This window comes from Miniopterus schreibersii, assembly GCF_964146895.1.
Source record: "Miniopterus schreibersii genome assembly, chromosome: 5".
Taxonomy (NCBI): domain Eukaryota; kingdom Metazoa; phylum Chordata; class Mammalia; order Chiroptera; family Miniopteridae; genus Miniopterus; species Miniopterus schreibersii.
Window position 1 is genome coordinate 38,081,583 of NC_138106.1, and position 27,347 is coordinate 38,108,929.

The 27,347-nt window shown below is 43.9% G+C and overlaps 1 protein-coding gene across 1 annotated transcript; it reads left to right on the plus strand.

Annotated features, from left to right (window-relative positions):
• Positions 1 to 22,723: 22,723 nt before the first annotated feature.
• Positions 22,724 to 26,676, plus strand: RTP1 (receptor transporter protein 1). Its single transcript, XM_081138730.1, has 2 exons — positions 22,724 to 23,005; positions 24,791 to 26,676. Exons 1-2 carry the CDS (start codon positions 22,734 to 22,736, stop codon positions 25,308 to 25,310), a joined length of 792 nt encoding a protein of 263 aa, XP_080994856.1. The 5' UTR covers positions 22,724 to 22,733; the 3' UTR covers positions 25,311 to 26,676.
• Positions 26,677 to 27,347: the final 671 nt, after the last annotated feature.

Below are 27,347 nucleotides of genomic sequence, written 5' to 3' on the forward strand. Positions count from 1 at the left end.
GGGAGTGGGGGGTGAGCTCTGGGTCACAAAGGTGTCATAATTTCAACAACTCGGTTTAGTAATAGAATCTTTTCACTGTCTCTTGATGTCTTAACAGCTATTGAGAAGTCCAGAGAAGAAAGAATCCCTTTTAACTACTTTTAAAAAAATAATTGAGTGTCATCAAAGAAGGCCTTTGGGAAAAGATGAGAGTTGGGGCCAGTACCAGGGGCATAATTTACTGGGCCCAGTGAAAAATGAAAATATGAGGCCCTTTGTTTAAAAAAATTAAGAGCTTCCAGATTGCACCCACAGAGCATTAAAGCAAGCACAGAGCTGTCTCAGCACAGTGTCCCCCTGAGCATGCAGGCCCCTGTGATTGCACAGGGTGGACCTTCAGGAGCTGGTCCCCGTTAGGCTGGTGTCTCTGGAGGAAGCAAGGACGTGGTGAGATTCCAGGGCTATCGCAGAAAACCGGCCGTTACAGGGGACTCCACAATCCCATCTACTGGATTCCCCGAGGGAGAGGCTTTGAGCCGGTGAGAACCCCTTGGAAAGAGGCGGCAGGGCTGAGGGGGTGGGAGGGACGCTCGCCTTTGTGATTAAACCGACGGTTAATCGGCGCCGGGTAGTCATCGGGTGAAGCGCCCGTGGGCCGCGCGCGGGCCGGCAGCACGAGACTGACGCCTGCGAAGGGGAACTTGGGGGCCTGAGCAGGAACCCTTCCGAGGCTGCTTGAAGTCAGCTTTCCCCTCCAGCCAGAAACCCGCGGCGACGCAGCGACCCCAGGAGCCGCTGCTGCGGGAGTCGGAGCCGCGGCCTGTTTCCAGCCCCGGCCCGGCCGGGCCAGCCCGGGCACGGCCACAGCGAGGAGCCCAGCGGCGGCCGTCCGCGCTTCTGCTTCCCTCTCCTTAGGGCGACGCAGACCTCGACTGCAGGAGATTGCGGGAGGGGGGGCCGGGGATGGCCGCCAGCAGGGGCGGGGAGCCCGCCCTAACCCACCCTAACCGTACCCATCGTCCCTGGGACCCGCGGCCGCGGCTCCAAGGGAGGCCAGGGCCTCGCTACTGCCCGGCTTTGGCCTTGTCGCGGCCGCACTGTCGTAGGGGCCTCGGTGTCCTTGGGCCACGAAGACCCCATTCCCCCGACCCCGGGGACGATTGCGGGTGCGACGCGCTTTGGGTCCTCCTGGGCCCCGGGTTACCCCTCAGTTCCCTGTGTGGCCGCAGCGCCTGTGGGCCCCTTGGCGAGGACGCTCGGCGCGGGCGGCTTATCTCATGTGCTGGGTCAACAGGGAAAGGTTCGCGAGTAGGGCGGGCAGGGGCGCGCAGGGGCGGGGGGGGGCAGGGGCGGGGGGGCAGGGGCGCGCAGGGGCGGAGGGGGCAGGGGGGCAGGGGCGCGCAGGGGCGGGGGGCGCAGGGAGGCAGGGGCGCGCAGGGGCGGGGGGGGGGCAGAGGGGCAGGGGCGCGCAGGGGAGGGGGGTAGGGGAGGGCGGGGCCTCGAGTCAACCGGGGAGGACCCCCTCCCAAGGCCTCCAGGGGGCGCCCTCTCGTCCATCCTGCGAACGCCGCGCTCTCAGACACGAGGACCAACTACACCTGCTTCTGTCTCTTCATCTCTCACGATTGGCTCCTTTCCCTCCTGGAGTCAAGATGCCGGTCTCACATCAGGTTTCTTAGCGAAATTTTAAATGAATCACTCTGTTTAAAAATATTGACAAAATAAGATTCCTGTTAATACAATGCATTAATTTAGTTCTAAGTTTAAAGGCGTTGCAAACCTCTGTTCCTATTAACAGCTTAGGTGTTGCTCACTTTTGCAGTAGCTGCAATGGTACGTTGAAACCTGTTTCAAACAAATACGTAGTTGGACAGGTTTTTGTAATAAGTGTATTGTCCTTCCAAATAAGTGTATATGAAAGTTTATGTTAGCCCAGCCGGGCGTGGCTGAGCAGTTGAGTGTTGACCCAGGATCCAGTAGATCGGGGTTTGATTCCCGGTCAGGGCACATGCCCGGGTTGCGGGCTCGATCAATGACTCTCTCATCATTGATGTTTCTGTCTCTCTCTCTCCCTCTCCTTTCCTCTCTCTGAAATCAATAAAGATATATTTAAAAAAGAAAGAAAAAAAAAGGAAGTTTATGTTAGATATTTCCAATTACACTGGCTAAATCATGAAATGATAGAACAGGTATCATATCTACCTATGTTATCCAGCAAATACTGACTGAGGTTGTTTTAGACGATCACAACAGGATAAATCGCACAGATCTTAAATCAATGTGATGATTTAATATGTATACATTGTGAAAGTTTCCCTCCATCAAGTTAATTAACAAATCTATCACATATTTACGTGGTTTTTTGTTTGTTTGTTTTTTGGTGAGGACATTTAAGTTCTATTCTCTTAGTAAATTTTAATAATACAACACAGCAGCTAATTTCAACCTGTATGCAGCAAGAATTTTTTAAAAAAAATTTGTCTTTATTGATTTCTGAAAAAGGAAGGGAGAGGGAGAGAGAGAGAGAAACATCAGTGATGAGAGAGTCATTGATTGGCTGCCTCCTGCACGCCCCCTACTGAGGATCAGCCCACAACCCAGACCTGTGCTCGGACTATAATCAAACAGCAGTCTCCTGGATCATAGGTGATGCTCAACCACTGGGCAAGAACTTTGAAAACATGCTGCACCTGACTAGTCAGCGGCACCGACTTCTTTTCCCTTGGATAGGCAAATAAAAAAATGATGCCAGCCAACACCACAATAGCCAGCCAGTGTGAATGAATCAAAATTACACCTATTTTTGTGTGTCAGATGGGCAAAAAATATATTGTTTGGTGTGCCACAGAATTTTGGTAATTAGTTTATGTGCCCTGAGATGACAAAGGTTGAAAATCACTGCAATACAGTGTTAGCAACTATATCCACAGCATTACACGTTAGGTCCTCAGATCTTATTTGTCTTATAATGGAAGTTTCTACTCTTTTACCAACCTCTCCCTATTTAACTGTTGAGTTTTGAGAGTTCTTTATATATTCTAAATACTAGTTCTTTGTCAGATATGTGTTTTGAAAATATTTTCTCCCATCGTGTAGCTTGTCTTTTCATTTTCTTAACAGCATCTTTCACAGAGGAAACATTTTTAACTTTTACAATGTCCAATTTATCAACTTTTCCTTTTAAGGTGGTGCCTGTGGTGTTAAGCCTACAAACTCTTTGCCTAGCCCTACATCTTGAAGATTTTCTTATATTTTTCCTCAAAAAATTGTATAGCTTCACACTTCACATTTAAGTTTTGACCCATTTTGAGTTAATTTTGTGTGAGATGTGAGACTTACGACAGGATTCTTTCCTTCCTTCCTTCCTTCCTTCCTTCCTTCCTTCCTTCCTTCCTTCCTTCCTTCCTTCCTTCCTTCCTTCTTTCTTTCTTTCTTTCTTTCTTTCTTTCTTTCTTTCTTTCTTTTCTTTCTTTTGCCTATGTATGTCCATTTGCTTCAGCACCAATTAAAGTTCTATCATCTTTTTCCCCCAAACTTTGTTTAAAAGAAAAAACTTGTAAATTTAGTGAAACAACAAAATTAGCTGAAGATTTGGAAATTAAATCTTATTAAGAGAACTGTATGTTAGCTATAGAAAAATTAATACTATTTTTGCATTAAGTATGACAATAGGAGAAGGGGAGTTTTTGAACTAGTAGGCCTCATAATGTATCCCGCATAAGTAATCCAAAAGGAAGGGGGTGCTCTATGTAGCATTATTTATACTAGGGAACATGTACATTCTTATTCTTCTATATTCTTATCTTAAAAGTATAACATTTTAAGACCTTCCCTGAATGCTATTTTATGCAGTCATTAAAAGGAATATATATGGGATTATTATAGCAACGTGAGTCACGTAAAAATGTTTATTGAGATATAATTAACATATAACATTGTATTTGTTTTAGGTAATTTATCATTTTTTAAATCCTTAAATAGGTGCACAGCAAAGCTTCACTCTCATACATTATCATTCATGATGCTTTCATGAATAGTAATGCATTAATTTGACTACAGTTTATTTTTGGATATCTCTCACCCTGTCATTGATTTGTCTCAAAAAATATGATTACTCAAGACAATACAAGAAAATACTTAACTTGTATTTCTTTCCATTGTTACCCTGCTACACTGTTGTACAGCTTGTAAAATGAAATTTTATCCAGTACTGTGGGATTTACATTTGTATTTTATTCTTGATTTTAATGAGAATGTTTCTAATCTGTTGTCATTTAGCATACATGCTGCTTTGAGGATTGAGAGAAATATATTTTATTATATTAATAACATACCTACAGTTTACTGTTTGAAAGTTTTTATCCAGAACAGGTATTCAATTTTATCCAATGCTTGTATAAAATTATAATGTCCAGATGGTATAATAATTTTGTTTTCAAATTTTTATTATAAATTTTCAGTTTTTATTCTTAATAAAGTTTATTCAGAGAATGTTGTCTGTAGTATTTATCTATTCAAAAATTTTTTCTTGTGCCTAGTATGTGATCAATTTCCATGACTCTTCTCTTCCATGATTTCTTGGGGGAAAGGTGAGTTGTTTTGTTTATGTTTTTCAGGATGTTTAATTTGATATGAAATATATCAATAAATCATTATGCTAGTTAGTCTTCTATATCCTTATTTACTTTTGTTCACTTGGAATTTCTTGGACTGAGAGTAATGAAATCTTTATTTACTAATGCATTTTTATTCTGTTTCTCCTCATATGTAACTCCTGCAATTTTTGTTTATGATATTGATGTGTGGTGCATACATATTCATAATTGTTATTTGTACGCTTTATCATTATGAAGCACCTTTTGTGGCATCTCATTTGATAATGTTTTCTTTAAATTCATGCTATCTCCTCTCCTTATTTTTTCTTTGCCTTTGCCTAATATACATTTGCCCACCATTTCACTTTCAAAGTTCTCTGACTTTTCTCTCAGTCCCTCTTTTTACGTGTGACTGGCTGGTCAAGATGCTTCTCAATCTTATTTCATCTACATTATTCCAAGTTTCTGGTCCATTGGTGACACTCTTCCCAGCTATTATAGATGATCACTGGGTACTGATATACTTTTCTGTGTTTTCATGAAGTTTGGGTGGAAGGGGTGATAAGAGTATGGACTCCAAAGTGCATCTTGGTGGGGACACACCTTGGCAGGACCCCAGCTCCAGAGGACCAAGGGGGTGGCAGTTGGGTTTATGCTTCCCATAGTTCTGATTCCAACAGAAGCTCCAGTCCCTGCTCAGGGAAGCACATCCTTCTTTGGCTGCCCCCTCACAAAGTTCCTGATGGCCCAACAGAGGACATGGGTTGTCTCCCTGTAGCACCTATGCCCTCACTCCTTGGCCAATGTGACCTGTTATGGCTCAGGCCAAGATTTGAATTTTGGCTAGAATTATTATTAGATTCCTCTAGGAGAAGGTCTCACACAACAAATCAGATAGGGATTCAGGTCCCCAGAGTTGTGTCTTTAGATAAATTTCCTTTGTGGGGAGGGTACAATTTAGACAGGAGAAAGAGGCAGAGTTCATCTAACTCCGATAAGAAGCAAAAATGACAGTTTTTAGATTCTAACTCTTAATAACACTGGGATTTTCCCAAGCCATAGAAACATTTGTTGTAGAGAAAAGTGAGTAGTGATAAGGTGCTGAGGAACGTGACTAAAGTCCCTGCTTAACTGATTAATTTACCTGCTCATGATGTAATTTCGAGTGAACATCTTCCTCTGAGCAATGGGGTGGAACGTGCCTTGACCTGTGCCACCTCTTCCCCCACATGCAGACTGTGGATGTCTCCAGGCATCAGCAGTGTGTCCAGCTTGCCCCTTGAGGCCTAGGGTTCCTGCCAAGTAACCAGTAGTGTGGGGATGGGAGTGGGTAGGAGGAGAGAAAATTATAAACCTGAAAGTAGTCAAGCAAAGAGAGAGCGAATACTGATAGAGTTTACATAAAATTCCCCAGTGAGATTGGAGCTGTGAAGTCTTGTGTCCGGTGCTTTTGATGGATGTTGGGGATCATGATCCTTACTTTGACCCCACCCCTGCCTTTCCCAGCCTTGTCTCATACAGATCTGCAGATAATGAACTCTTTGTTGATACTGAAAGTCTTTGGCATCATCATATTCTAGTTGCAGCCCACTGCGAGACATAGCCTCCCTGAGGGCTCAGGGTGACTGCCCTGATCCTTTGTCCTTCTGGATTCTCTAATTAATATTCCCTCCCAGGAACTGGTTGTCTTCAACCCTCTTCACCATCTGTTTCTCCTGTCATCTTTGATCTCGTCTCTTTATTTTCCTCTTTCTTTCCTGATCTTTGTTACTTATATATTCTCCCTCACAAAGCATTAATGTAAACCTTTAGCAAGTTATTATAAATTAGGCCTTATGTAACTTCTGCAAAGGTGAAAAATAGGTTATTGCAAGACCTGTAGCCTTCAGTCTGTGCCATCCTGACTATGAGCCCCTCGGTCCTCACAAACTTCACTTTTGTGACTATTATTTCTTTGTTTTTCTTTATAGTTTGACCACCTATGTATGCCTCCTAAACAATATAGTGTAGTTTTCTCTGTTGAGTGTTATATACATGCAATTATACCATATATGTTCTTCAGTGTCTTGCTTCTTTCACTAAACATTATGTTTGTAAGATTCATCCATGTTGCTGCTTTCATCTATAGTTCATTCAGTTTTATTGCTGCCCAGTTCTCATTATATGGACAGACTGAAACTTGTCCAATCTATTGAACATCAAATTGTAGTGAGAAGAGTACCTAGTTCACTGTTAAGAATAAGAGTTGGATTTGCTGCCCCCTTGTGTTTTACAAGAACTATAACAATATTATTTATGTATCTTTTCTTACTCCTTACAGGCAAACAAAAGGCTCTAAAACCCAGCTAGAGTTTCACCAAAACAGTTTTCTCAGGTTACATGTAGGGGCTGGGGAGACAACACCTGTCAGTTGCAAAGGGCCCCCTACTGGGGGAGAGGCTTTAATTACTAGCTCCAAGCTCAGCTCTGACTCCGTTGAGGTTTGAGTCACCAGAACAGAAAGGAATTTGGCATAAAGAGGCTTGCCAAGATATACTTGAGAGGTGCTCAGGTACCTAAAAGAATGTTTTTGAAAAACGTATCTTTTACAATATTATTAATTCAGATGCCTAGTCCTACTCTGGAAGTAGGCTGGGGAAATTTATTTCAATGGATCTTCCATTCTTTTATTCAACTGATGTTTGAGTGCCAGACGTTGTTTCTGGGCACTAGGATATAAAACTAAACAAATACAGTACACAAGTAGGCAAATAATTGTTGTAGTATGCTGTTAGTGATAAGTACTAAAAGGAGACAAATTAATAGTAAAGAAATTGAGGGTAATGGGCTAGCCCATGGAAAGCCACTCAGAGAAGATGATTTATAGAAATGTGAATGAAGTAATGGAGCAAGGGGGGTGAAGGTCAAGGGGAAGAGTGTAGGTAAAGGGAACTGCAAGGGCAAATGTGCTGAGGTGGGGAAAAACTTGGTATGCTTGAAGGACAGCAAGAAGTTCAGTGTGACAAGAGTAGCAAGTGAGATGAGATGAAGAGATAAGTAAGACATTGTAAGTATGGTAAGAAAATTGGCTTTGACTCTAAGAGCGATGGAAATCCGCTGGAGAGTTTGAGCAGGGGAGTGATATGATCTAATTTTGAAATTATCACTCTGACTGCTGGGTTAGAAAATTGACTTTAGGAGGACAAAAGTGGAAGCAGAGAGGTAAAGTAGAAAACTCCTACAAAACCTCAGCAAGAAGCAGGATGGCATTGGACTGGGTGAAATGGTGGAGATTGCGAGAAGGAGTCATATTCAGGGTGTAGTTTGAAGATAAAGCCCATAGGACATGATGTATTGGATATGTGGAATGAGGGAAGTAGGAGTTCGGAATGACTCCTAATTTAGGCTTAGTCGGTAGAGGAGGGGTAGAGGTCAGAGTAGTCAGGGGGGGAGCACATCTCAAATTCTATTGTGGTGCATTAACTTTGAGGTGCTCATTACTCATCCAAGTGGACAGGTGTAGTAAACAGGTGCTATGTAAGTCTCGAAAAGAGATTAGAACTAGAAGCATACATGTGGAATAAATGGAACTGACTAGGAGTGAGAGTAGAAGAAAAGAAAGCTGAGGATTGAACTCTGGGGCACTCATCATTTAGACAGCTGGAAGAGAGGGTGGGGCCAGCAAAAGAGACTGAGCAGGAATGGCCAGTGAGGTGGAAGGGAAACTAAGAGATTTTAGTGTTCCAGAAGTCAATTTTTAAAAGTAGTTAAAAAAGAAAAGTAATAAACTGCCCCCAAAATGCTATTGAGAGGTCAAGTAAGATGAGATTTGACAACTGACCGCTGGATTTTCCAAGATGGAAATGATTGATGACTTTGGCAAGAATGATCTTAGTAAGGGGTGATAGAATGGAAGCTTGGTTGGGAAGGATTGAGTTAAGATGAAGAAGAAGAGATGTAGAGATTCTGAAGAAAGTTTTTAAGAAAAGCCTTGCTTTGTGAGCTGGTGAGACGGCTCCTGGACACCACCAGCAAGGCAGATGCCCTGGGTAAGGAGAGGAGTAGGCTTTGAGACAAGGGCTAGGACAGTAGGTGAAGGAGATAACTACCCTCACCTCTTTTTAAAGAAGTATTTTAAGACAAGCAGTTAATCTTGTCCTAAAGCTCCACAAAAAAGAGACTGAAGGAATTAAGGAATGAGAGTGAACTGTAGCTTAGGATGACTTGGAGGAATAAGGTTATTGTCTTCAAATAAATGAAGAACTATTTATTTTTAAAGAGGGATTAAAATTGTTTTGTGAGCCTCTACATATAGGGAAAAACTAAAAAGACGGGTAATATTTACAATTTAAAGCAGGAGAGAAGTTTTTGTCAGTCCTAAGAATAGAGTCGGTTGCCTTGTGAAATGGGCTCCAATTACCAGAAGCATCCAAGCAGAGATGGTAGATGCCTCTTGGTGGATGCCAAACTCCAAGATGGCACCCAATGATTCCTGCCTCCTGATATTCATGCCCTATGGAGTGACCTCTAGCATGAATGGCCCTGACCTATGCAAACAATAGAATATTGTAGAAATGACAGTGTGGTTTCTGATCCTAGACCATAAAACACATTGTGGCTTTCACCTCACTCTCACTTGGATCACTCTTTTGGGAGGATGCCAATCATCTTGTCAAAAGAATGCTTAGTAGCCTCCTGGAGAGGTCTGTGTGACAAGAAACTGAGGCCTCCTGCCAAGAGCCAGCAACATGAACAAGCTATCTTGGAAATGGATCCTCCAACCCCACTCAAACCCTTAGATGACTGCAGTCCTGGTCAACATCTTGACTGCAACCTCTGGGAGACCATGAGCCAGAAGGACTCAGCTGAGCATTTTGTTAATTATATTATCTCACATTAACTGTGTGAGATGATAAGTTTATTGTTGTTAAGCCAAGAACTTTTAGGATAATTTGTTATACAGCAATAGATAACTAATTGAATGCTGTACAAGAAACTCACACATCAGTTGGAACTTAGATCCCTGGCTGTAGAACACAGACAGACTGTAGCTTGCTGAGCAAGATGCTCAATAGCAAAGGGGCCATCCATGTCTGGGAACCATGAAGGAGGGTGTTCCCAGTGTTTGGAGGGAGTGGGAGGGAGTTCTCAGAAAGCCTGGCTGTACTTTTTGGAAAGTAGACAGGGCATATAGAGTTTACCTAGGCTTCTCTCTCCCCTTTCCACCCTCCAGAGCCTTCAGTCTACTTTTAAGGGTAGGAAAGCTCTGGGTGGATTCAATGGAGGTAGATATATCAAAGCTCCAAACCCCTTAACTGAATCAGCCTGTTCACAATGCCAATGACAGGTGGACCCAGAAGCTGACATGGGAAAATGTGGGCAAGGTAGGTAACATTATTGGACTAACTTAAAGAATTGGAGTAGCCTTGTGTTACTCTTCCCTTCAACCCTCTTCCTTCTCTTGCAGGAAGCATCCCTGATCCTGATTCATGAGAATGCTGCTGAGGCTTTTAAATAACTTGGGACTTGGCAAAATATTGAATGCTCTTCAACTCTCTTCAGCCCCTTCTTCTACCTTGTATAGCATTTCTTATCCTCCTGTCCTTCATTTCCCCCCAAGCCCTCTCTTTCCTGAACTGCCTTGGTTCGATGCAAATAACATTGTGCGTAGAGTAGATGATCTAGGGCCTGAACCTTAGTTCTCTCCTTTGTGGTAACTCTGTAATCTTGGGAGTCACTTTACCGGTCAGGATGCCAGTTTCCTTACTTAGGGAAATATCTGAGAAGAAAAGAGCATGATCAAAGACATGCTGTGGGCTTGGAGGTCATGTTCAGAAAGTGAAGAGCTTAGATCTGGCTTACCTCTCTAGTGTTTCTTGGAAACATCATTAATCATCCTGAAATAAATATATCTTTGCTTCCAGATCACTGTTTTCTCTGTGCAGTCTTTGTATGCCATGCTTCTCCAGATTAGTATTCGTCATAGCCTTTCATTGTATTTCTGTTTCAGCCACCCTGAAAGATAACTATTTTGTTCCCTTTGTTACTTAAGGACCTTTGTAATTTTTATATATAACAGTCAGCCTCTAATTTAGATCAGACTGTTCCAAACAGACCATTCAATTTGGTAAAAATTTGTCCACATAGATTTGAATTCCATAGTGACAGATTTTATTTTATTATTATTTTATTTTATTATTATTTTATTTTATTTTATTATCTTATCTTATTTTGTCTTATTTTATTTTATTTTTAAAAATCCTCACCCTAGGGTATTTTTTCCATTGCTTTCCAGAGAGGGTGGAAGGGAAGGGGAGAGAGAGAGGGAGAGAGAAACATTGATGTGAGAGAGATACATCGATTGGTTGACTCCCACACATGACCCGACTGGGGCTGGGGATGGAGCCTGCAACTGTGCTATGTGCCCTTGGCCAGAATTAAACCTGGGACCCTTCAGTCTGCAGACTGAGCAAAACAGGCTAGGTCTTCATTTTCTTTTTAGCTGGACAAATTACTTTAGGTAAAGGGCATGTTCAACATATTTTTAACAGAGTTCAGTCTGGAAACCATTGTAAAATTGAAAGCATGAAGCATTTGAGTCCTTGAATAGTCCCCTTAATAATCCAGTCCACATTTTTTCATTTGGAGAGTATTATGAAGGACCGACTATGGGCTCTGCAAAGAATTCCCAGTGGGGAAGAACAGAGAGCCATCCTCAGTCCCGAGCACTCCAGAGAAAACAAAATGAAATGAGTGGGTGATATGTCTCTGCTGCTTCCCATGGTTGAGCTCTAGGCAGTTCTGAAGGTCACAGCCTCACAGAACTAAGAGCTAGATGGTGAAGTGTGGGCCCGGGAGGTCAGTTACAGCCCCAGGGAAGCCTTGCTGGGTTTGTTGTGAATGTGTTGTTGAGGATAATGCTTTTTGAACACCTCTCAGTGGCTCTCTAATGAAGACCCATAGGAGAGGTTTTGCTTAGGACTTAGCATCAGAAATGGTGCTCTACCCCAAAGTCTTGTTTGTATTTGCTGTATAGTCCCTGAGAACCTTCTCACTATTCCCATCTCATATTTCACATTGGTGGCTACATACGTAGAGCTAGTTTTGTGGTCACCCCTGTAGCACATGTAGAGGAATACATGAAATTCGTTTGTGCACAGACTTCAGTTCTGGATCTGTCTTATTTATAGTTTTACTCTTTTTTACCTTCTGTTTGTTTTTACTAATTGAATTGTTTTTTAGTGTGAAATTTCCAAACATAGTTAAAAGTAAAGAAAATAATACAATAAGCCTCCATATATCCATCCCCCAAGTGAAAGTTATCAAGATTTTGCCATATTTACATCATTCATTCCTCTTTTATCTAATTCAGTCCATATCAAATTTCCCATGTTGTCTCAAGCATGTCTTTTATAGTCCATTTGATTCAATCAGTATTCAAAGAAGGTCCACACATCACATTTGGCTGCACATCTCGATTCTCTTTTAATTTCTAATAGTTCCCCTCTCCCTTATTTTCCTTTTGCTGTTAATTTATTTGAGGGGGGAAAAATCATGTTTCTTGTAGAATTTTCCACATTTCGGACTTTGCTGATAGCATCCTGTGGTGGTGTTTCAGATATTCTCCCCAGATCCTGTATTTCCTTTAGATTATCTAGAGGCTTGATCAGATCCAGACTTAATTTTTTGATATGAATATTACATGGTCAGCATTGTACAATTCCTATAGCACTATATCAGGAGGCACAGAATGTCTGGCTGTCTTTCTATTCATGATTGAGCCACCCTGTTTCCTCCTTTCCTAAGAGGCAAAAATGTTCTTTTTCTTTTTATCCTTCCATTTATTTTTGACATATGTAAATATTTATCTCTGATCCTTAGATAAAAGATAGCAATCTGTATATACAGTTCTGCTCTTTAGCTTTTCCGTTTTCTATTTTTTTAAGTTAAGAGTATACCCTGGCGATTACTCTATAATAGCTTACAGAGACAATCCTCATACCTCTGCTCAGCTCCATAGTTTTCCATTGGGCGGGTGTTCCATATTTTATTCATCTAGCACCCTACTGATCAGCATTTTGATTGTTTTCAATCTTTGGCTACTACAAGTAACATTGCAATGAATAGCTTTTTGTTTACATCATTTATATTGTTGCCAGTGTATTTTAGGCAATAGATTTTTAAACCTGAAACTGCTGTATTGAAGGGAAATGCTATATTATTTCATTACATGTTTTTGGCTGTTTTAAAATATAGCACATATTGTTATATTTTACATATCTATGAAAGATACTTCACACTCTTTTTCAAGAAAGTTAGGGCATAAATTTATTTTTATTATTATGATAATGCCCTGTGAGGCACTAAATAAAATAAATTTATGGTTGCATCTTTATCATTTATAAGCATAAGGCTCTTGTGAAAGTTGATATTAATCAGGAATGATCCATATACTTTCCTCTTGTGGCAGCCAGCCAAAGTGAACACCGTAATGTCAGACCAACCTTCCCCAGCTTTCCCTGTGCTCCCCCCATCCCTTGCACTCTAAACTCACTGCCAGCCCAGTTTCTAGACTTTTGTAAGAAAAGAATTTCACAGCAGAGAAAAATGACCTAGGGAGAAGGATAGGGGGGTGAGAGGTGAGGAAAGTGGCCACAAGGGCTGGAGGGGGCCAACCTGGTGGAGAGGTGGAGGTAGCAAATGAGAGGAACCAGAAGGCACAGAGGTAGAAAGCAGCGGGGAGAAACAGGAATGTGAGAAATGTTGCTGCAGCTTGTGACTTTGAAGCTTTTGTCTTCTTTTGGAGAAGCAAGTGAATATAATTTTCGAATTACTCGTCCAGCTCTTGTAGTACTCATCTTGAACACAAGGCCATCTGGAGTTGGACCTGTGTAGAATATGGCACCAAACCTTCATAGTGCAAACCCCTAATGCCTTACAGACAAACACTAAAGTTTAACTTGGCTGTCACTGTGAAGTCACTTATGCATATGAATTAATATATAGGTACCAACCTAGCTACTAACAGAAGCCCATCCACATACTTACCATGTAGGTATGTCTCTTTCTAATTGTAAGACAAGGCTGAGTCACACCAGATGTCCACTATACCTTAATGTTTAAACCCAGGTTTCCTGAAACAAAACTACATGAGAATCACTGGCAACATTTCTAAAAAAGAAAAAACAACATAGCAGCAGAAAAGTAAAGCCTGACTCTACGCATAGCCAATGTATTAGCTAATCAGAAACTTTGTCAAGTGTGGCTGTCATTTAAAGAGAAACTGAGGTCAGGCTGCCCCTGGTCGAAGCCTGAGGAACAGCCACTTTTACCCTGCACAGGATTCTTTCATAGGAAAGGAGCCTTCTGGGTTTGGTCCCTGATGTCTTGGGGGCTGACTGGAAACCCATTCCCTGAGGGTGATGCTTTGTAGTCCTCTATTTAGTTGATCTCCATCTGTGGAGAACCTGGGGCCTGAATTCAGGATTCTTTCCTCCAGAGAGGTTCTATTTGTGGTAGCTTGGGGAACTTACAGACCTACTTCCCATCAAAATGTGCTAAAACACACCAAGGACACAATTACCACAGCACTGGGGAAATAGAGATGGTGATGGACCCTTTGCCAGTGTCTGGGAAATTTTCTACTAAGTGAAGTGTGGGGAGGCTTAAAATAAACTTTTCACACTGAAACAGAATGGCAAGGTTGGTCATGATGATGTTGGAAAGCAGATTTGACACTCCCCTCCCTCCATTCCTCTCTCCAGGCCATGTCAACACCTCCATCTCTAAGTCACCACATCCACTGGATACAGCGATTCCCTGGGTGGGAGAAAAGAGAGGAAGAGTCTGTGTTAGTTTCTTCCTGGCACAAGATATAAAAATAGCCTGGCGGAGAGGGAGCCTGGGGTGGTGCACTTAGGGGCTTGGTTCTCTGACACAGCGCTGCCCTGCTCCTTCCCTGCACAGGAGTAACGGAGAACTAGTAAGTCAACAGGTTTGGTTGTGGGAGGTACTGAGGAGAGCCAGCAAGGGATGTGTTTTTGTGTGGTTTGGTTTGGTAGAAGAAAAGAAAGATTTTAGAGGGATAGCTGCTATGGTAAGTGGGAAGTGTATAGATGAAAAGGAAATTAAGGACATTTTGTTTTGTGTTATACAATGTAATTTCCCATCCAACACCTCTCTGAAAGATGCCGATAAAAATATAAATTATTTTTCAGTGCCCTCTTGGCTTTTGTTTCTTTTCATTGTGGCTCTGTGTAATGAATGTCCATAAGGTGGCCCAAACTTATCTCCTCTTCATAGTCACACAGTCGGGCAGTGGAAGAAGTGAAGGATTCCTTCTCGGTCTGGGTGAGTTACTCCTGCTGCGTGCCCACAAGACGGTCACCTCGCTCTGGGGTGTCATCTGAATGAGGGGAACCCGGGCCACCTGCCTGCTAGGAAACATTGGGCCTCTATGCATCTTCTTTCAAATGTGAGCAAATAGGAAAACAAACAAAAAACAAACCAAATCAAGCCAAATTAAAATAAAAACCCAATCCAAATGCAAGCTATAAAAAAAAGCTACAGAAAAGCATAGGAATACTCTAAAGATGTAAAGGAAGTACAAACTTAAAAGCGGGCACTATGGGAATTAAAAGCATGCTTTAAAAGAATCTGCTTCCCTTCTTTTCTCTCCAGCTGTTCCTTCCTTCCCTTGGCTCCCTTGTCCCTCTGAGCCTCTCACTATTCCATACCCTTTCTCTCCTCTTTCTTCCCCTCTACTTGCCCTCCCTCCCTTTTTTCCTCCCTTTGCACCTTACTTTCCCTATTTCCCTTTATCCCTTTCAGTCTAGAGCCCCTACTAAGGATGACATGGTTGATGATTTTAAATATCCCCTCCTTCTCCATCCCGTACCATGGCGGGTATGTCGGGGTCTAAAGTTCCAGGTCCTCTCAGCCCCTGGGCCCCCTGAGGAAGTTTCTCCTCTTTGCAGTCCCCTCTCTTTGACTTCATGTCTTACATCAGATTCCCTAGGTTCCATGTTCACTTGTTGAGGCTTGTAGAGGAAGGCAAGATGCACCCGGCGTGTGGCAGTACTGACATCCTATGTAGAGTTTAAGGGTGCCTTTGGGGGTGAGTTTCCTGGAAGCGGACTCCCAGCTGGAGAGTTGCACGCAGAATGTACTGAAAATCACTCTCAGGGGTTGCACCTGTAGGCAGGCGAGGAAGGCAGAATTGGCCAGGCAAGAAACCGTCATGCAATGTAGCTGTCACTGAGACTCGGGTGGTCTTAGGAGGAGCTCTGAAACCGAGATAGCCCTGCAAGTTGTCCGAATTCTGCTGTGAAGGGCAATTCCCAGGGAGCCGTCAGCATTCCCAGTATTCTCGGCTAAGGGATGAGGGCATCTGCAGACAGGAGGAATCTGGGTGGAGATCTGCAGTGATACCAGGAGATGTACACAGCATGGGTGTTCTGTCTTCACCCACTCAATCAACTCCTTCATTCTGCAGCCACAGTGATAAATGGGACAGAGGCGGGTCAGACATGGGCTTGGCCTTCATACAAAGTACAAAGAGATAATGACCAAAATAATAAAGGAGCCAGTAAAATACTTAGGATAGTATTTGGCACATAGTAAATGTCAAGCAGGGGAGATATCCTCAGCAGAGAATCTGGGAGGGCTCCTTGGGGGAGGTGTCTTGAACTGGGCATGAGATGAAGGCCAGGTTTTGATAGGCAGAGATGAGGAGGGCAGCAAGAATGTAGACAGAGGGAGTCATTTTGAACTACTTCAAAGTCTGTCCAGGTCTGCAAGCCCCACAGCATTATGAATAAAGAAGTCCTGATTTCCCAAAGTAAATGTCTTTTACAGACTTGGGATAAAGCATAGAATGAAAACAATGGAGTGGGACAGAAGTCCAAGGGGTCTTACCCTGGAGATGTTTTCATGTATTAATACCTTGAGGATAGCAGGGAGCTGCAGGTGTGGAGCTGTTCCCTGGAGACCTCATGACTTTAGCATTCTGTATTAAATTAAAGTTTAGTCACAGAGCCAATTCAGAGGCTATGTCTTGAAAGAAGGACTGGAAAAGCTCTAAGGATTGTGTTAGCTGCTGCCTTTAAGTATCTGAAGGGTGTTATAAAGTGAAGAGGTAAGTGTGGGTGTGGTATGGCACTTAGTTAAAGTGGGTCCAGAAGACCACTAAGATCACTGTATGAATAAAATAGGAAAACAGATGACTCAACTCATTGAAACAGTTTGATGAAAGACAGTGTTTCTCAAAATCAGACAGGTTATGAAATAATGAGTTAACTGTAAGAGGAGATATCCAAGAAAAAGCTGGAAGTGCAGATAAGGTTAGAGAGAACATTCTTTGTTTGGAATTGGCAGTTGATCTAGATGAAATTTGAAGCGCATTCCAGTCCAGAGATTACATAATAACTAAGTTTACTCAACATTTACTATATGCCAAATACTATCTTAAGTATTTATCTAAGCATATTATCTCATTTAATCCTCAAAAGTATTTTTTGTTCACTTTATAGATAGGAAATTGAGACTTAAGGAGATTAAGTCATTTAGCTAATTGTCACACATCCAGGAAGAGTTGAAGCCAAGATTTAAATGCAGACAGGCTGATTCCAGAATCCAGTCTTCATCTCTTGTAAGACCGAGGTGCCTGAATCTGTGGCATCATTGACAGCAGGTGTGACACTGAGATAGTCAGCAGGAAGAGCCCAGGAGCAACATTGACGCACTCTAATGTGTTAGCAAATGTCCCCTCCACTTGATGAGTTACTTAGCTCAGTAATCTATAAAATGTCTACAGATCTTATTACCCAAGGGACACATCATTGCCTCTTACCTCAGAGTGAAAATGAGATCATCAAGACCTTGACAATCTCTAAGTGGTGGGTTACTCAGCAGGTGGAGAATAAGTTTGCATATGTTTCTTAGCTTCTGTTCTTAGCTTCTGTTGTCAGGGGGACCAAGGATGTGTGACCTCGTTTTCCTATCTGAGTGGAGGTTCCTGAGGGCAAGAAGTGCAGTCAGGTTTCTTGGGGCTCAGAGATCCCTCCTCTCCTGCTGTACATCAGCCTGGGTTCCCAGAGGAGAGAGCACTGGGCCCTTGTGGCTCTGGTAGACACAGTCTTGCCCTTAAGAGACATGTAAACTATTAGAATTGCTATCATAGTCATAGCTCACTCATACTCAAAATAACATGGCAAGTGTACTAGAGGCACCAGAAAGGATTTGTAGTGGCCAATAAGAGAGAGGGAATATTCTCACCAGGAACAGTGGGGGACTCTTCTCAGTACAGGAAGGATTGCAACTCATTCATTCAACACCAACTTTCTTTGATGCTGTACTCAAAGTGCCAGTGAGTAAACCAGAGGAGGAACTTAATCTCAGAGAGATTAAAAAGTTTCTTTTCTTGGAGGAAGGCAGATAATCCTGCCATTACCTGGCACAGTGGTTAAGAGAGTGGGTACTGCCATTAGACTGTCCAGGTTCAAATCCCTCCCTTACCACCTGCTGGCCAAGTGACCCAGGGTAGGCTTATTTGAGTTATCCACAAAAGGTAGAAAAACAAGATCTACCTTATAGGGTTGATGTGAGGATAAAATACGAACCTTTAGCAGGGTGCCTACTTGACATACAGTACGTGCTTACTAATGCTAGCAATTCTTATAAATGTGGTATGGAAAATGTGGGCCACCACAGAGAACATAAGAAATTCCTGCCCCCATCCCAGAATAGGGGACTGCGCATACCAGGTTGGGTAAAATGATGCTCTGTGAAGATGGGAACAAGGCAATTCAGGTGGAAGAAACAGCAAGAAGAAGAAAAAAGTAGGTCTTGTTCTGGGAAAAGAGTCATGGGTAGGTGGGTTAAGAAAAGATAGGTGCTAGGAGCTATGCTTGGCATGTTACACTGAGACCAGATCACGGGGAAACTTGAGTGCCTCACTAAGTAAGTAACCCAGGGTTGTGGCCCCACAGTGTGAGGGCAGGGGTTGATTTCCCTGCCCTCACTTGTGCATCCTTCTTTTGTAGACTCTGTTGAGTTTACTTGAACAGAAAAACTTGGAGGACACATTGATTCAGGTAAAGAGACAACCTTGCATGATGGTGGCACACAGAACTAAGAAAATGGCTCAAACAACAAATTAGAGACATGGCTTCCTTTCTTTTGATTTTTATCACTCTATTTTCTAGTTGGAATTTAGTTTTAAACCATTTTATGAACTTAAATTATTCAAAACTTAAACTTGTAGAAATTGGCCAAGGTGAGGCCATTGGTTTCAAAGATGTCTATCTAGACTGGCAATCTCAAAATTGTAGATTTCAGGGCATCAGAGCTTATTTGATAGAGAGCAAGTTGCAATACCATAGGGTTATTTGTCTTGATTGAAATATTATTTTATTAGATAAAACGTTTTGCTACATGGAAGGATGCATTATATTGGCCTCTGCGTAGCAAGCTCAGGTTCTAAATTAAACTTAATTTGTGCCACTGGGGGTTGCATCAGCTGGTTACACACACACACACACACACACACACACACACACACACACACACACACAACTCTGGTGAGTCTTACTTTCTGTGTTCTTGTTTTTCATCATAATGTTTATTGTAGCAACAAATGCAAAACACTTTTAGAGAATTTGCTCCTGGTGTTGGATAATACACTCTGGCCCCAAGACAAGTTCCTCAGCTACATGCTTTCTGGGAATGTCCCCAGCTTCCATTCTCACCTTAGCCCACGGCTGCAACCTGAGGCATCTCCCATCACACTTCTGCCTGCGGCTGGTTAAATCGCTTTACTTCTCTGGGCTTTGACAGCCTTTATTCAGAGGCAAGGATACTGACTTGAAGGATAAAAAATTTAATAAACTTAAAAATCCTTTCCATTGTTAGCGTTCAGTGGCTCTGATTCCATTTCCATCCTTCTTACTGTGTGCAGTAAAAGCTAGTGGAGTGACCCTCCTCCACTTTTTAGCTACATAGCAGCCCTCAGAGAGACAAACCCCCCTCCTGGCACAGCCTGCAATGCCCCATTAAAAGCTTCCCTCCTCTACTTAGTGGCCTCCACCCTACCGCTTTACCTCCAAGGATTCAGGTTTGTAAGTATAAAGCTCTTTCAAACCACATATGGTTACAGTCAGAAGGGAACTCAGCATCACCATCTACTCTAATTCTTCATTGAACAGCTGGACAAACTGAAGCCAAGAGAAGTGACTTGCTGGAGGTTATAGAGCCAGCCAGTAGCAGAGCCGAGATGTGCATTTATATCTCCTGACTCCCAGTTAAGTGCTCTTTCCACTGAACCAGGGTGCCCATAATCAAATGATTATGGCTTTGCAGGAATGGTGTACCTAGAGATGGCTTTATGTACTATGTTTTCTTTGGTAAGATTTCAAGTTGAATTTTTCTTTCAGCTGTAAAAAGTTTATGCTGGTCATCAGGAGTCTGTGGACACTGTTGCTCCATTAGGTTCAGCAGCAGAGGTGGCCTCCATAGTAGGAACAGGAGCCTGGCTGCTCAAATACACCTCACTCCTCTTCCTGGGGGCCGTGGCCTCAGTGCTGCCTAGTGAACCATTTGCTGAACGAATATGAATTTCAATTCTCGGAGTCTGGAATGACCATATCCAGCTGGTGAGAAAGCAGAAAGACACATTTATTTAGAAAATGTTTTTAGATTCCATGATGGGCAGTTCAGTGATTATGCTGGGGCTTTGGGTCTCCAAAGTTATATAGGTTCAAAGTTCCATTAATTATTAGCTGTTGAATCTCAGGCAAGTTATCTAACCTCTTTGCTTAATTTACATATGTGCAAAATGGAGCTGCAACTGCTGTTACCTACCTGTAGAGGTTATTGGGATAAAATAAAATAATATGTATTGAGCACTTAGGACAATGTCTGATATATAGTATGTACTATATAGTGACTGCTGTTACTATACAAATTTAAAATATATTCATATAAAAAACCAACACACGTTTTCCCAGAATGAAATAATACACATTACATATATTAGCATAGCTACTTAGGAAGATGTAAGGGAATTACAAAAACATACACAACTCCCCAAAAAACCCCCAGGCACATGGTTCCAGAGCTCGTGCTTTTAATCACTCTATATACTGCTTCCTAATTATCCCATTGCTAAGATGAGTAAGCTGAGACTAAAATAAAGGACATCAAGGAGTCAAGCATTCATACAGATGAGCACTTGGAAGATGGTCTCCAGTACCAGACGGGAGATTTAGACCCTTTTATTTCATCACTAAACTTCAGGATCTGTAGGCTGTCCACAGTCACTTCTGCAGAGAGCAAAGAGATATGTTTACCAGCTGCAGGAAGCAGTGTCTCTGATGCCTGGAATGCAGGTCCATGAGCATCATCAGTAAATTTTATACAAATAGGTAGCAAGAGTGTAATTGTGGGGGATTAAAAAAAGTGTATGTCCCCAAACAGAGGACTGGCTAGATAAATTATGCCCAACCATATAACAGAACATAGGCAGCCTGCAAGATGGAATATTATTAAAGGCCTAGAAAAATACTCATGATATATTGTTATTTAAAAAACACATTACAGTGTGGTATGTAGAATGTGTATACATGTACAGACATATATGCCCCCCCACACACATACACACATATATACACACATATATGTACAGGAAATGGCAGGCAAGGTGTACATATCATAATATTAATGGTGATAACCTTGAGCATGGGTATTGGTAAGAGTCTTACTTTTGCCTCATTTTATCTATATTTTACAATTTTTCTATAATAAACCTGTATGACTTTTATAAAGAAAAAACAATTTATTAAAAAATAAATGTTTTAGCCACACCTAATAAGATAAAGATGTCAGTCAATAAATACGCTCCTGTATATGGATCATTGATAAATTACTTTCAGGAATATTCTTCCATACAGATTTTGCTCTGATGGGCTATTCTGTAGCTGACTTGGTTAGATTCCCCCCTCCTTGGCATCTTATCTTCACCCCACGTCCATCCAACCCTCTCAGACATGCAAGAGGAATAGACTTTAAAACATTACACTTTAAGAGCTGCAAAATGCACACGCTAAAGTCTCCATGTGCATCTGAGGCTAACCAGGGATGGAGCTATCATGCTACTGTGGAAAGAGAACTGGATAGGGATACAGATGAACTAGTTAAGTGCTAGTAAATAAGCTATCTAACCACTCTGGATTTCCATTATATAATCTGTAAAATGAGGTTCATAATGTCATATCACAAAGCTGCGGTGAGCACCGAATGCAAAAGGAAAGGTATAGGAACAAGATTAAGGGATTTATTTAAAAAAAAAAAAAATAGCAGGAGAGACACCTGTTGTAAAGGCTGCTTTTTCTGTGGATATTGTGTTCCTCTTCTACAGTGAAGTTGGAAATCATCTTCTGTGCTCCGCCTGGCTGATGCAATGGCTCCCACCTTTGCGCACAGGGTTGCCCTTGTAAATGGCTGTCACGGCACAGATCCTGCTGCATTCAGGCCAGGGGGTATATAACCAGTTACAACCACCAGGCAGAGAGCCCGGCACATGGGTATGTTTGAAATGAATAAAATAATGACTTGGTAGGGGCTTGATAACTTGAATTTGGATAGGAGCTCTACCATTTATAAGCAAGGTGAGTCCCAGGCTCCTAATCTGTACAGTGGAAATAAAAATTGTGGGTCAAGAGACCTCCAATAGTTTCTGTAAATGGCAAAGTGTTGGTCACAAGATAGGCGGGGGTACAAAGAGTTTATTATTATTGCTTCATCTATTAACAGGTATAATCTTCTCATCCCTTATTTCTCCTGGGCTCCCTAAGGCATCGTGGTTGCCATAGCAGACAGAGGCTGATGACGCCCCCAGGGGCAGCAAGGTGAAGCTGAGCGAGCTCCCAGGTCCTCATCTCCGCGTGCCCTTCGCAGGCCAGAGTGAGATGGTCTGAAGCTCAGCCTCCTTTCAGGACCCCCACTCTGTCTTGGGTCACTTAGACACACAAACCCTGCCTCCGCAGCCCCAGGGCCCTGAAGCATTCTTCTGGAGACTTCCTTCTCCCCAAGCTCTGTCTCTGGCGCCCTGCCTGGTTGCCGTGGAAACAGGTTCCACTGCGGACAAAGGAGGGAGTTGGGTCCTGCTTCCTCCTGGTCCTGTAGATGAGGATTTTTAGACCGTGGAGACTGCGCTGCCCTGCCCTGCACCTGCCCTCACTCTCCGTGTTCTCGCTCAGGTGCAGCTTGCCCTCCCTCACCACTGACGAGACCATGTGTAAGAGCGTGACCACAGGTGAGTGGAAGAAAGCCTTCTACGAGAAGATGGAGGTGGCAAAGCCGGCAGACAGCTGGGACCTCATTATAGACCCCAACCTCAAGCACAATGTGCTGGCCCCCGGCTGGAAGCAGTACCTGGAACTGCATGCCTCAGGCAGGTGAGTAGTCCAGTGAGCAGGGGCCCTGCAGGCAGCAGCTGGGACACCTTCCAAGAAGAGAGAGACAGGGAGAACCCAGGCGCTAAGAGTTAGTCTTGCTCTTGGGTCTGTGTCGACTGGAGGCAGAGAAAGGGCCCCTAACTGGGGGTTGGGGCACTTGAAGTTGACTCCCGTTTTTCCACTGAGCACCTGGGTAATCTTCCCCCTCTGAGTCCAAGTTTCCCCTTCTAGAAAAGAGGTTGAATATATTCTTTAGTTCTAAACTCTGACATTTTACATACTTTCAGATATAATCTGAAATGGTGAAGAGAAGGATGGCTTGAGGTCTATTAGAGGTCAAGTGCTCTGGTTCTGGGACAGTTCCATTTCAGTCTATTTAATTCAGCTTGACTTAATATAAAATACTGAACACAAGAAGTGTGCTAGAAACTGGCTCTACTCTTAGCTCCATGGCCCTTGAGCAATTCAATTTCCATCTCGGACCTCACTTTCCCATTTGCAAAAGGAGGGGTTAGCCTAGATCCTTGCTTTGTGCTTTATGGACCAGCAGCAGCAAAATCACCTGGAACTTGTTAAAGATGAAGAACTTGCACCCCATTCTAGACCTTCTGAGTCAGAATCTTCATTTCAATAAAGACCCCTAGGTATGTACAATAATATCTGAGATGACTTTCCATCACTCTTGTCCGTAGGTCTATTATGTAAAAAATTACCTTTGGGACATAAGATAGGGAGGCTGAGTGGGGCTCTCTGAGGATCAGAAGCAAGGCCTTCCTTCCTGCCCTGGTTCAGTCTATTCAACTCAATTCAAGAAACTTCTATTGGGCACCTGCACTGTGCTGGGTACTGGCTCTGCATCTAACTAGCTACATGTATATGGATTGCTTTCTTATTTTCTCTGCCTCAGAGTAAAACAAAGGGTTAATTAGGTAATTTCTAAAGTCTTGATATTTTCTAATCCAAGTTTTGTAGTTTGGTCTGAAAGAGGAGAAATAGTCCTCAAAGGATATGAGTAAAAGAGAAGAGATGAGAATGAAACTGTGAAGCCCTTAAATTGGCTGATGGGAGGAGTGCAAACAGCTGGACACTTGCCGGGGGTGCAAAAGGCTAGACACTTCCTGGCAGGACCCAGGAGCTTCTTCAAGACTTGGAAGGCTTGCTGCTCTAAGTGGAGAGGGCTTGTGGCTCCTCCCGACCGGCTGGTGACCAGTGACCTGTGATCCCCAGCTGGCCCCAGTGAGCTCACTCTGGGCATGGATTGCCTGCACTTCCAGGCCTTGTGATACATTAATCCTGTCTCTGGCTGGAGGCTGAGAGGCTATAATAATATTTTCTCTTGATTTGGGCCTAGCCTTTTCACAGTCAGTGTTGATAGGTAAGAATATGTGGATAGCTCATGAGATTCCTATATGATGCAGGCCATCCCAACTCATCTAGTGCACTTTCCTCATGTTTTACAGATGAGGAAAGTTGCCCAGAGCCAAAGGCCCAGGGGCAACGCCCGAGGGCATTGGGATGGAGGGACCGAGGCCTCTGCAGAGCACAGAGGAGGTGGGCCTGGTGACTGGCAGAGCATTGCTGGATGCCAGGTGTATCGTAAGGCTCGCTCTGGGCCTAGCGGCGCACACACAGGGGCAGGCTGGGCAGCCACCTGGGGAAAGCTAATGAACCCAGGGGACCACAAATACACCGCCTCCACGCCCTGCCTGTTGACCCTCCCCGCTTCCTGAGGCTGTTTCCACTACTTCAGTTCCTTCCTCTCTTCCTCCCCCCGTCCCCCCGCAGGTTCCACTGCTCCTGGTGCTGGCACACCTGGCAGTCGCCGCACGTGGTCATTCTCTTCCACATGCACCTGGACCGCGCCCAGCGCGCGGGCTCCGTGCGCATGCGCGTCTTCAAGCAGCTGTGCTACGAGTGCGGCACGGCACATCTGGACGAGTCCAGCATGCTGGAGGAGAACATCGAGGGCCTGGTGGACAACCTGGTCACCAGCCTGCGCGAGCAGTGCTACGGCGAGCGCGGCGGCCAGTACCGCATCCACGTGGCCGGCCGCCAGGACACCCGGCGGCACCGCGGCGAGTTCTGCGAGGCCTGCCAGGAGGGCATCGTGCACTGGAAGCCCAGCCAGAAGCTGCTGGAGGAGGAGGCGACCACCTACACGTTCAAGCCGGCACCCAGCCCCTCCAAACCGCAAGCTGAGATGGGTTCTGGCTCCAACTTCTGCTCTATCCCCTGGTGCTTGTTTTGGGCCACGGTCCTGCTGCTGATCATCTACCTGCAATTCTCCTTCCGCAGCTCAGTCTAAGATTCCCAAGGCCAGGGACCCAGCCAGCTAGTGGGAGCAGGGGAGAGAGACCTGGGTTGGGTTGGGAGTGGGGTTAAGTTCTAGCACTGGTGTTGCCGCTGACTCTGCGGGTTCCCGGGACAGACCACCCAGCTTTTCCACCTATGATATCTCAGGTTTGGGCTAGACCATTGGTTTTGCAAAGTGAAACCCAGGTCCCCAAATTTCTGCTTAAGAGCCTCAGGGACTTTTGGATTTGGAAGGTAGATTGAGTGAGTGGGTTTTTCATCCTGGTCAAACCACCCATCCCCAACTCCTACCTCCTCCTGCTGCTTTAATCAGAACAGCTCCACCTTAGATGGTGTTCCATTTAAAAATTCATATGAGAAAAAGGTCAACTGCTTTAAATAACATTCGAAAATCACAGGACTAGCTGATCTCAAAAGGCCTTCCCACAGCTAGGCGTGCATCCTTGCTTTCTTGTTAAGCCCCACCCCTACCCCTCACTATCTCCCACATTTGGAGCTGCAGCCTAAATTAGTCTCTGTCTAGTGTATGAGCCTCAGCCACAGCTCTGCCTTGATTCACACAGCAGAGGTTCCTTTTGAAGAGAGAGGCAGGGGCACTAGGCTGTCATTTTGCTGCTGGGTCCACGGGGTCCCCGCTTCCGGCTTCCCTCTGCTTAGGGAGAATTCTGGGGTCTGCCTGGATCAGAGATGTTGCTTGGGGTGGAGTCCCGTAGAGCTAGACTTCCGACCCTGTGTTTTTGAACTGGCAGAGAATTTAGGGGAGGTTTAGAAGGTAGAGTGTTAGAAGCATAACAAAATACCTAAGAAACAAATGTAATGACTTCCCATTATAACAATGCGTCTTCAGAGTTCAGGGACCAAGTGTGATTCTCAGAAGTTCTGATGGCTGGGACACAGGAGCAGGAGCCTGGTCTCCTGGGCTCTTTGCCGAAACCCTCATCGAGAGGTCTTCTCACATGGGCCATGCATGGACCCTCTCACCAAACATGAGCTGTCCACCTAGAACCACAGGGATGGGGGTCATTAGTAAGAGAGGAAGCATTAGAGATGTGCCTATGCACAAGTGCAGAGATATGTGGGAGGACCTTACATCTCTTTAAAATGGGATGCAGTATGGTTTGGAGTGGGAAGAGAGAAGACTTCTGATGGTAGGGGTGTGGGGGGAGGCAGAAAGGAGAAGTGGGATGCTTCCCTGCACTTTTGAGGTTCCTTACCTCATCTCTCTTAATAACTGGACTCCTTTTTCCCTTTCTCCACTGGTCCCCTTTTTAATGGAAAGTCACCACCATCTATGGTGGTGGAGGGTAGAAGTCCACTTATCTAAATATGGGATACGTTAATAAAGATGGGATATCTTCAATCAGGCTTAGTAGTCATTAATGTGTGTCTCAGATTCACCATACTGTTCCTGATCTGTAATGGGCTGCTGGATACCTCTCATCCCCTCGCTCTCTTTTCTGGGGTCCCCACATTAGGCTTTATCTTCCTCCAGCTTCAAAGCTTGGGCCAATTGTGTCCATAGTCAGTTGGGATGCAGGCAGCCCTTGGTCAGGGAACCAGTATAAGGTCAGTCTTAGTCCTGCCCTTGCTCTGATTCTAGTAACGGACTGGTGACTTCCTTTGCTTCAGTCACACAGCATCCATCTCTTTGTTCAGGCCACATATCCTGAGTGCCCTCTATCTGGAAAGCCCTGACTTGGGGTGCTGGGATCCAGTGGGCCCTGTTTTTCAGAGATCTCTACTTAGTGCAAAAGTTCTCAGCCCTGGCTGCATGTGGAAAATCCTGGGGAGCTTTTAAAGAAATATCATTGCCCAGTTTCCACCTCAGACCAATAGAATCAGAATCTCTGGGCGTGGGTCCTGAGCATCTGAATTAGAATAAGACTCCCAGGTGATCCACCTGTGCTGCCTGGTATACTGCCTTCGAACTGAGGAACAGGCTTCTGTCCCCAGCTGGTCTTATAATAACAAGCCCTGAGGTTTTCCCCGCTAACCTGCCTTGGATTCTCTAGGACTAGGGATCAGCTTC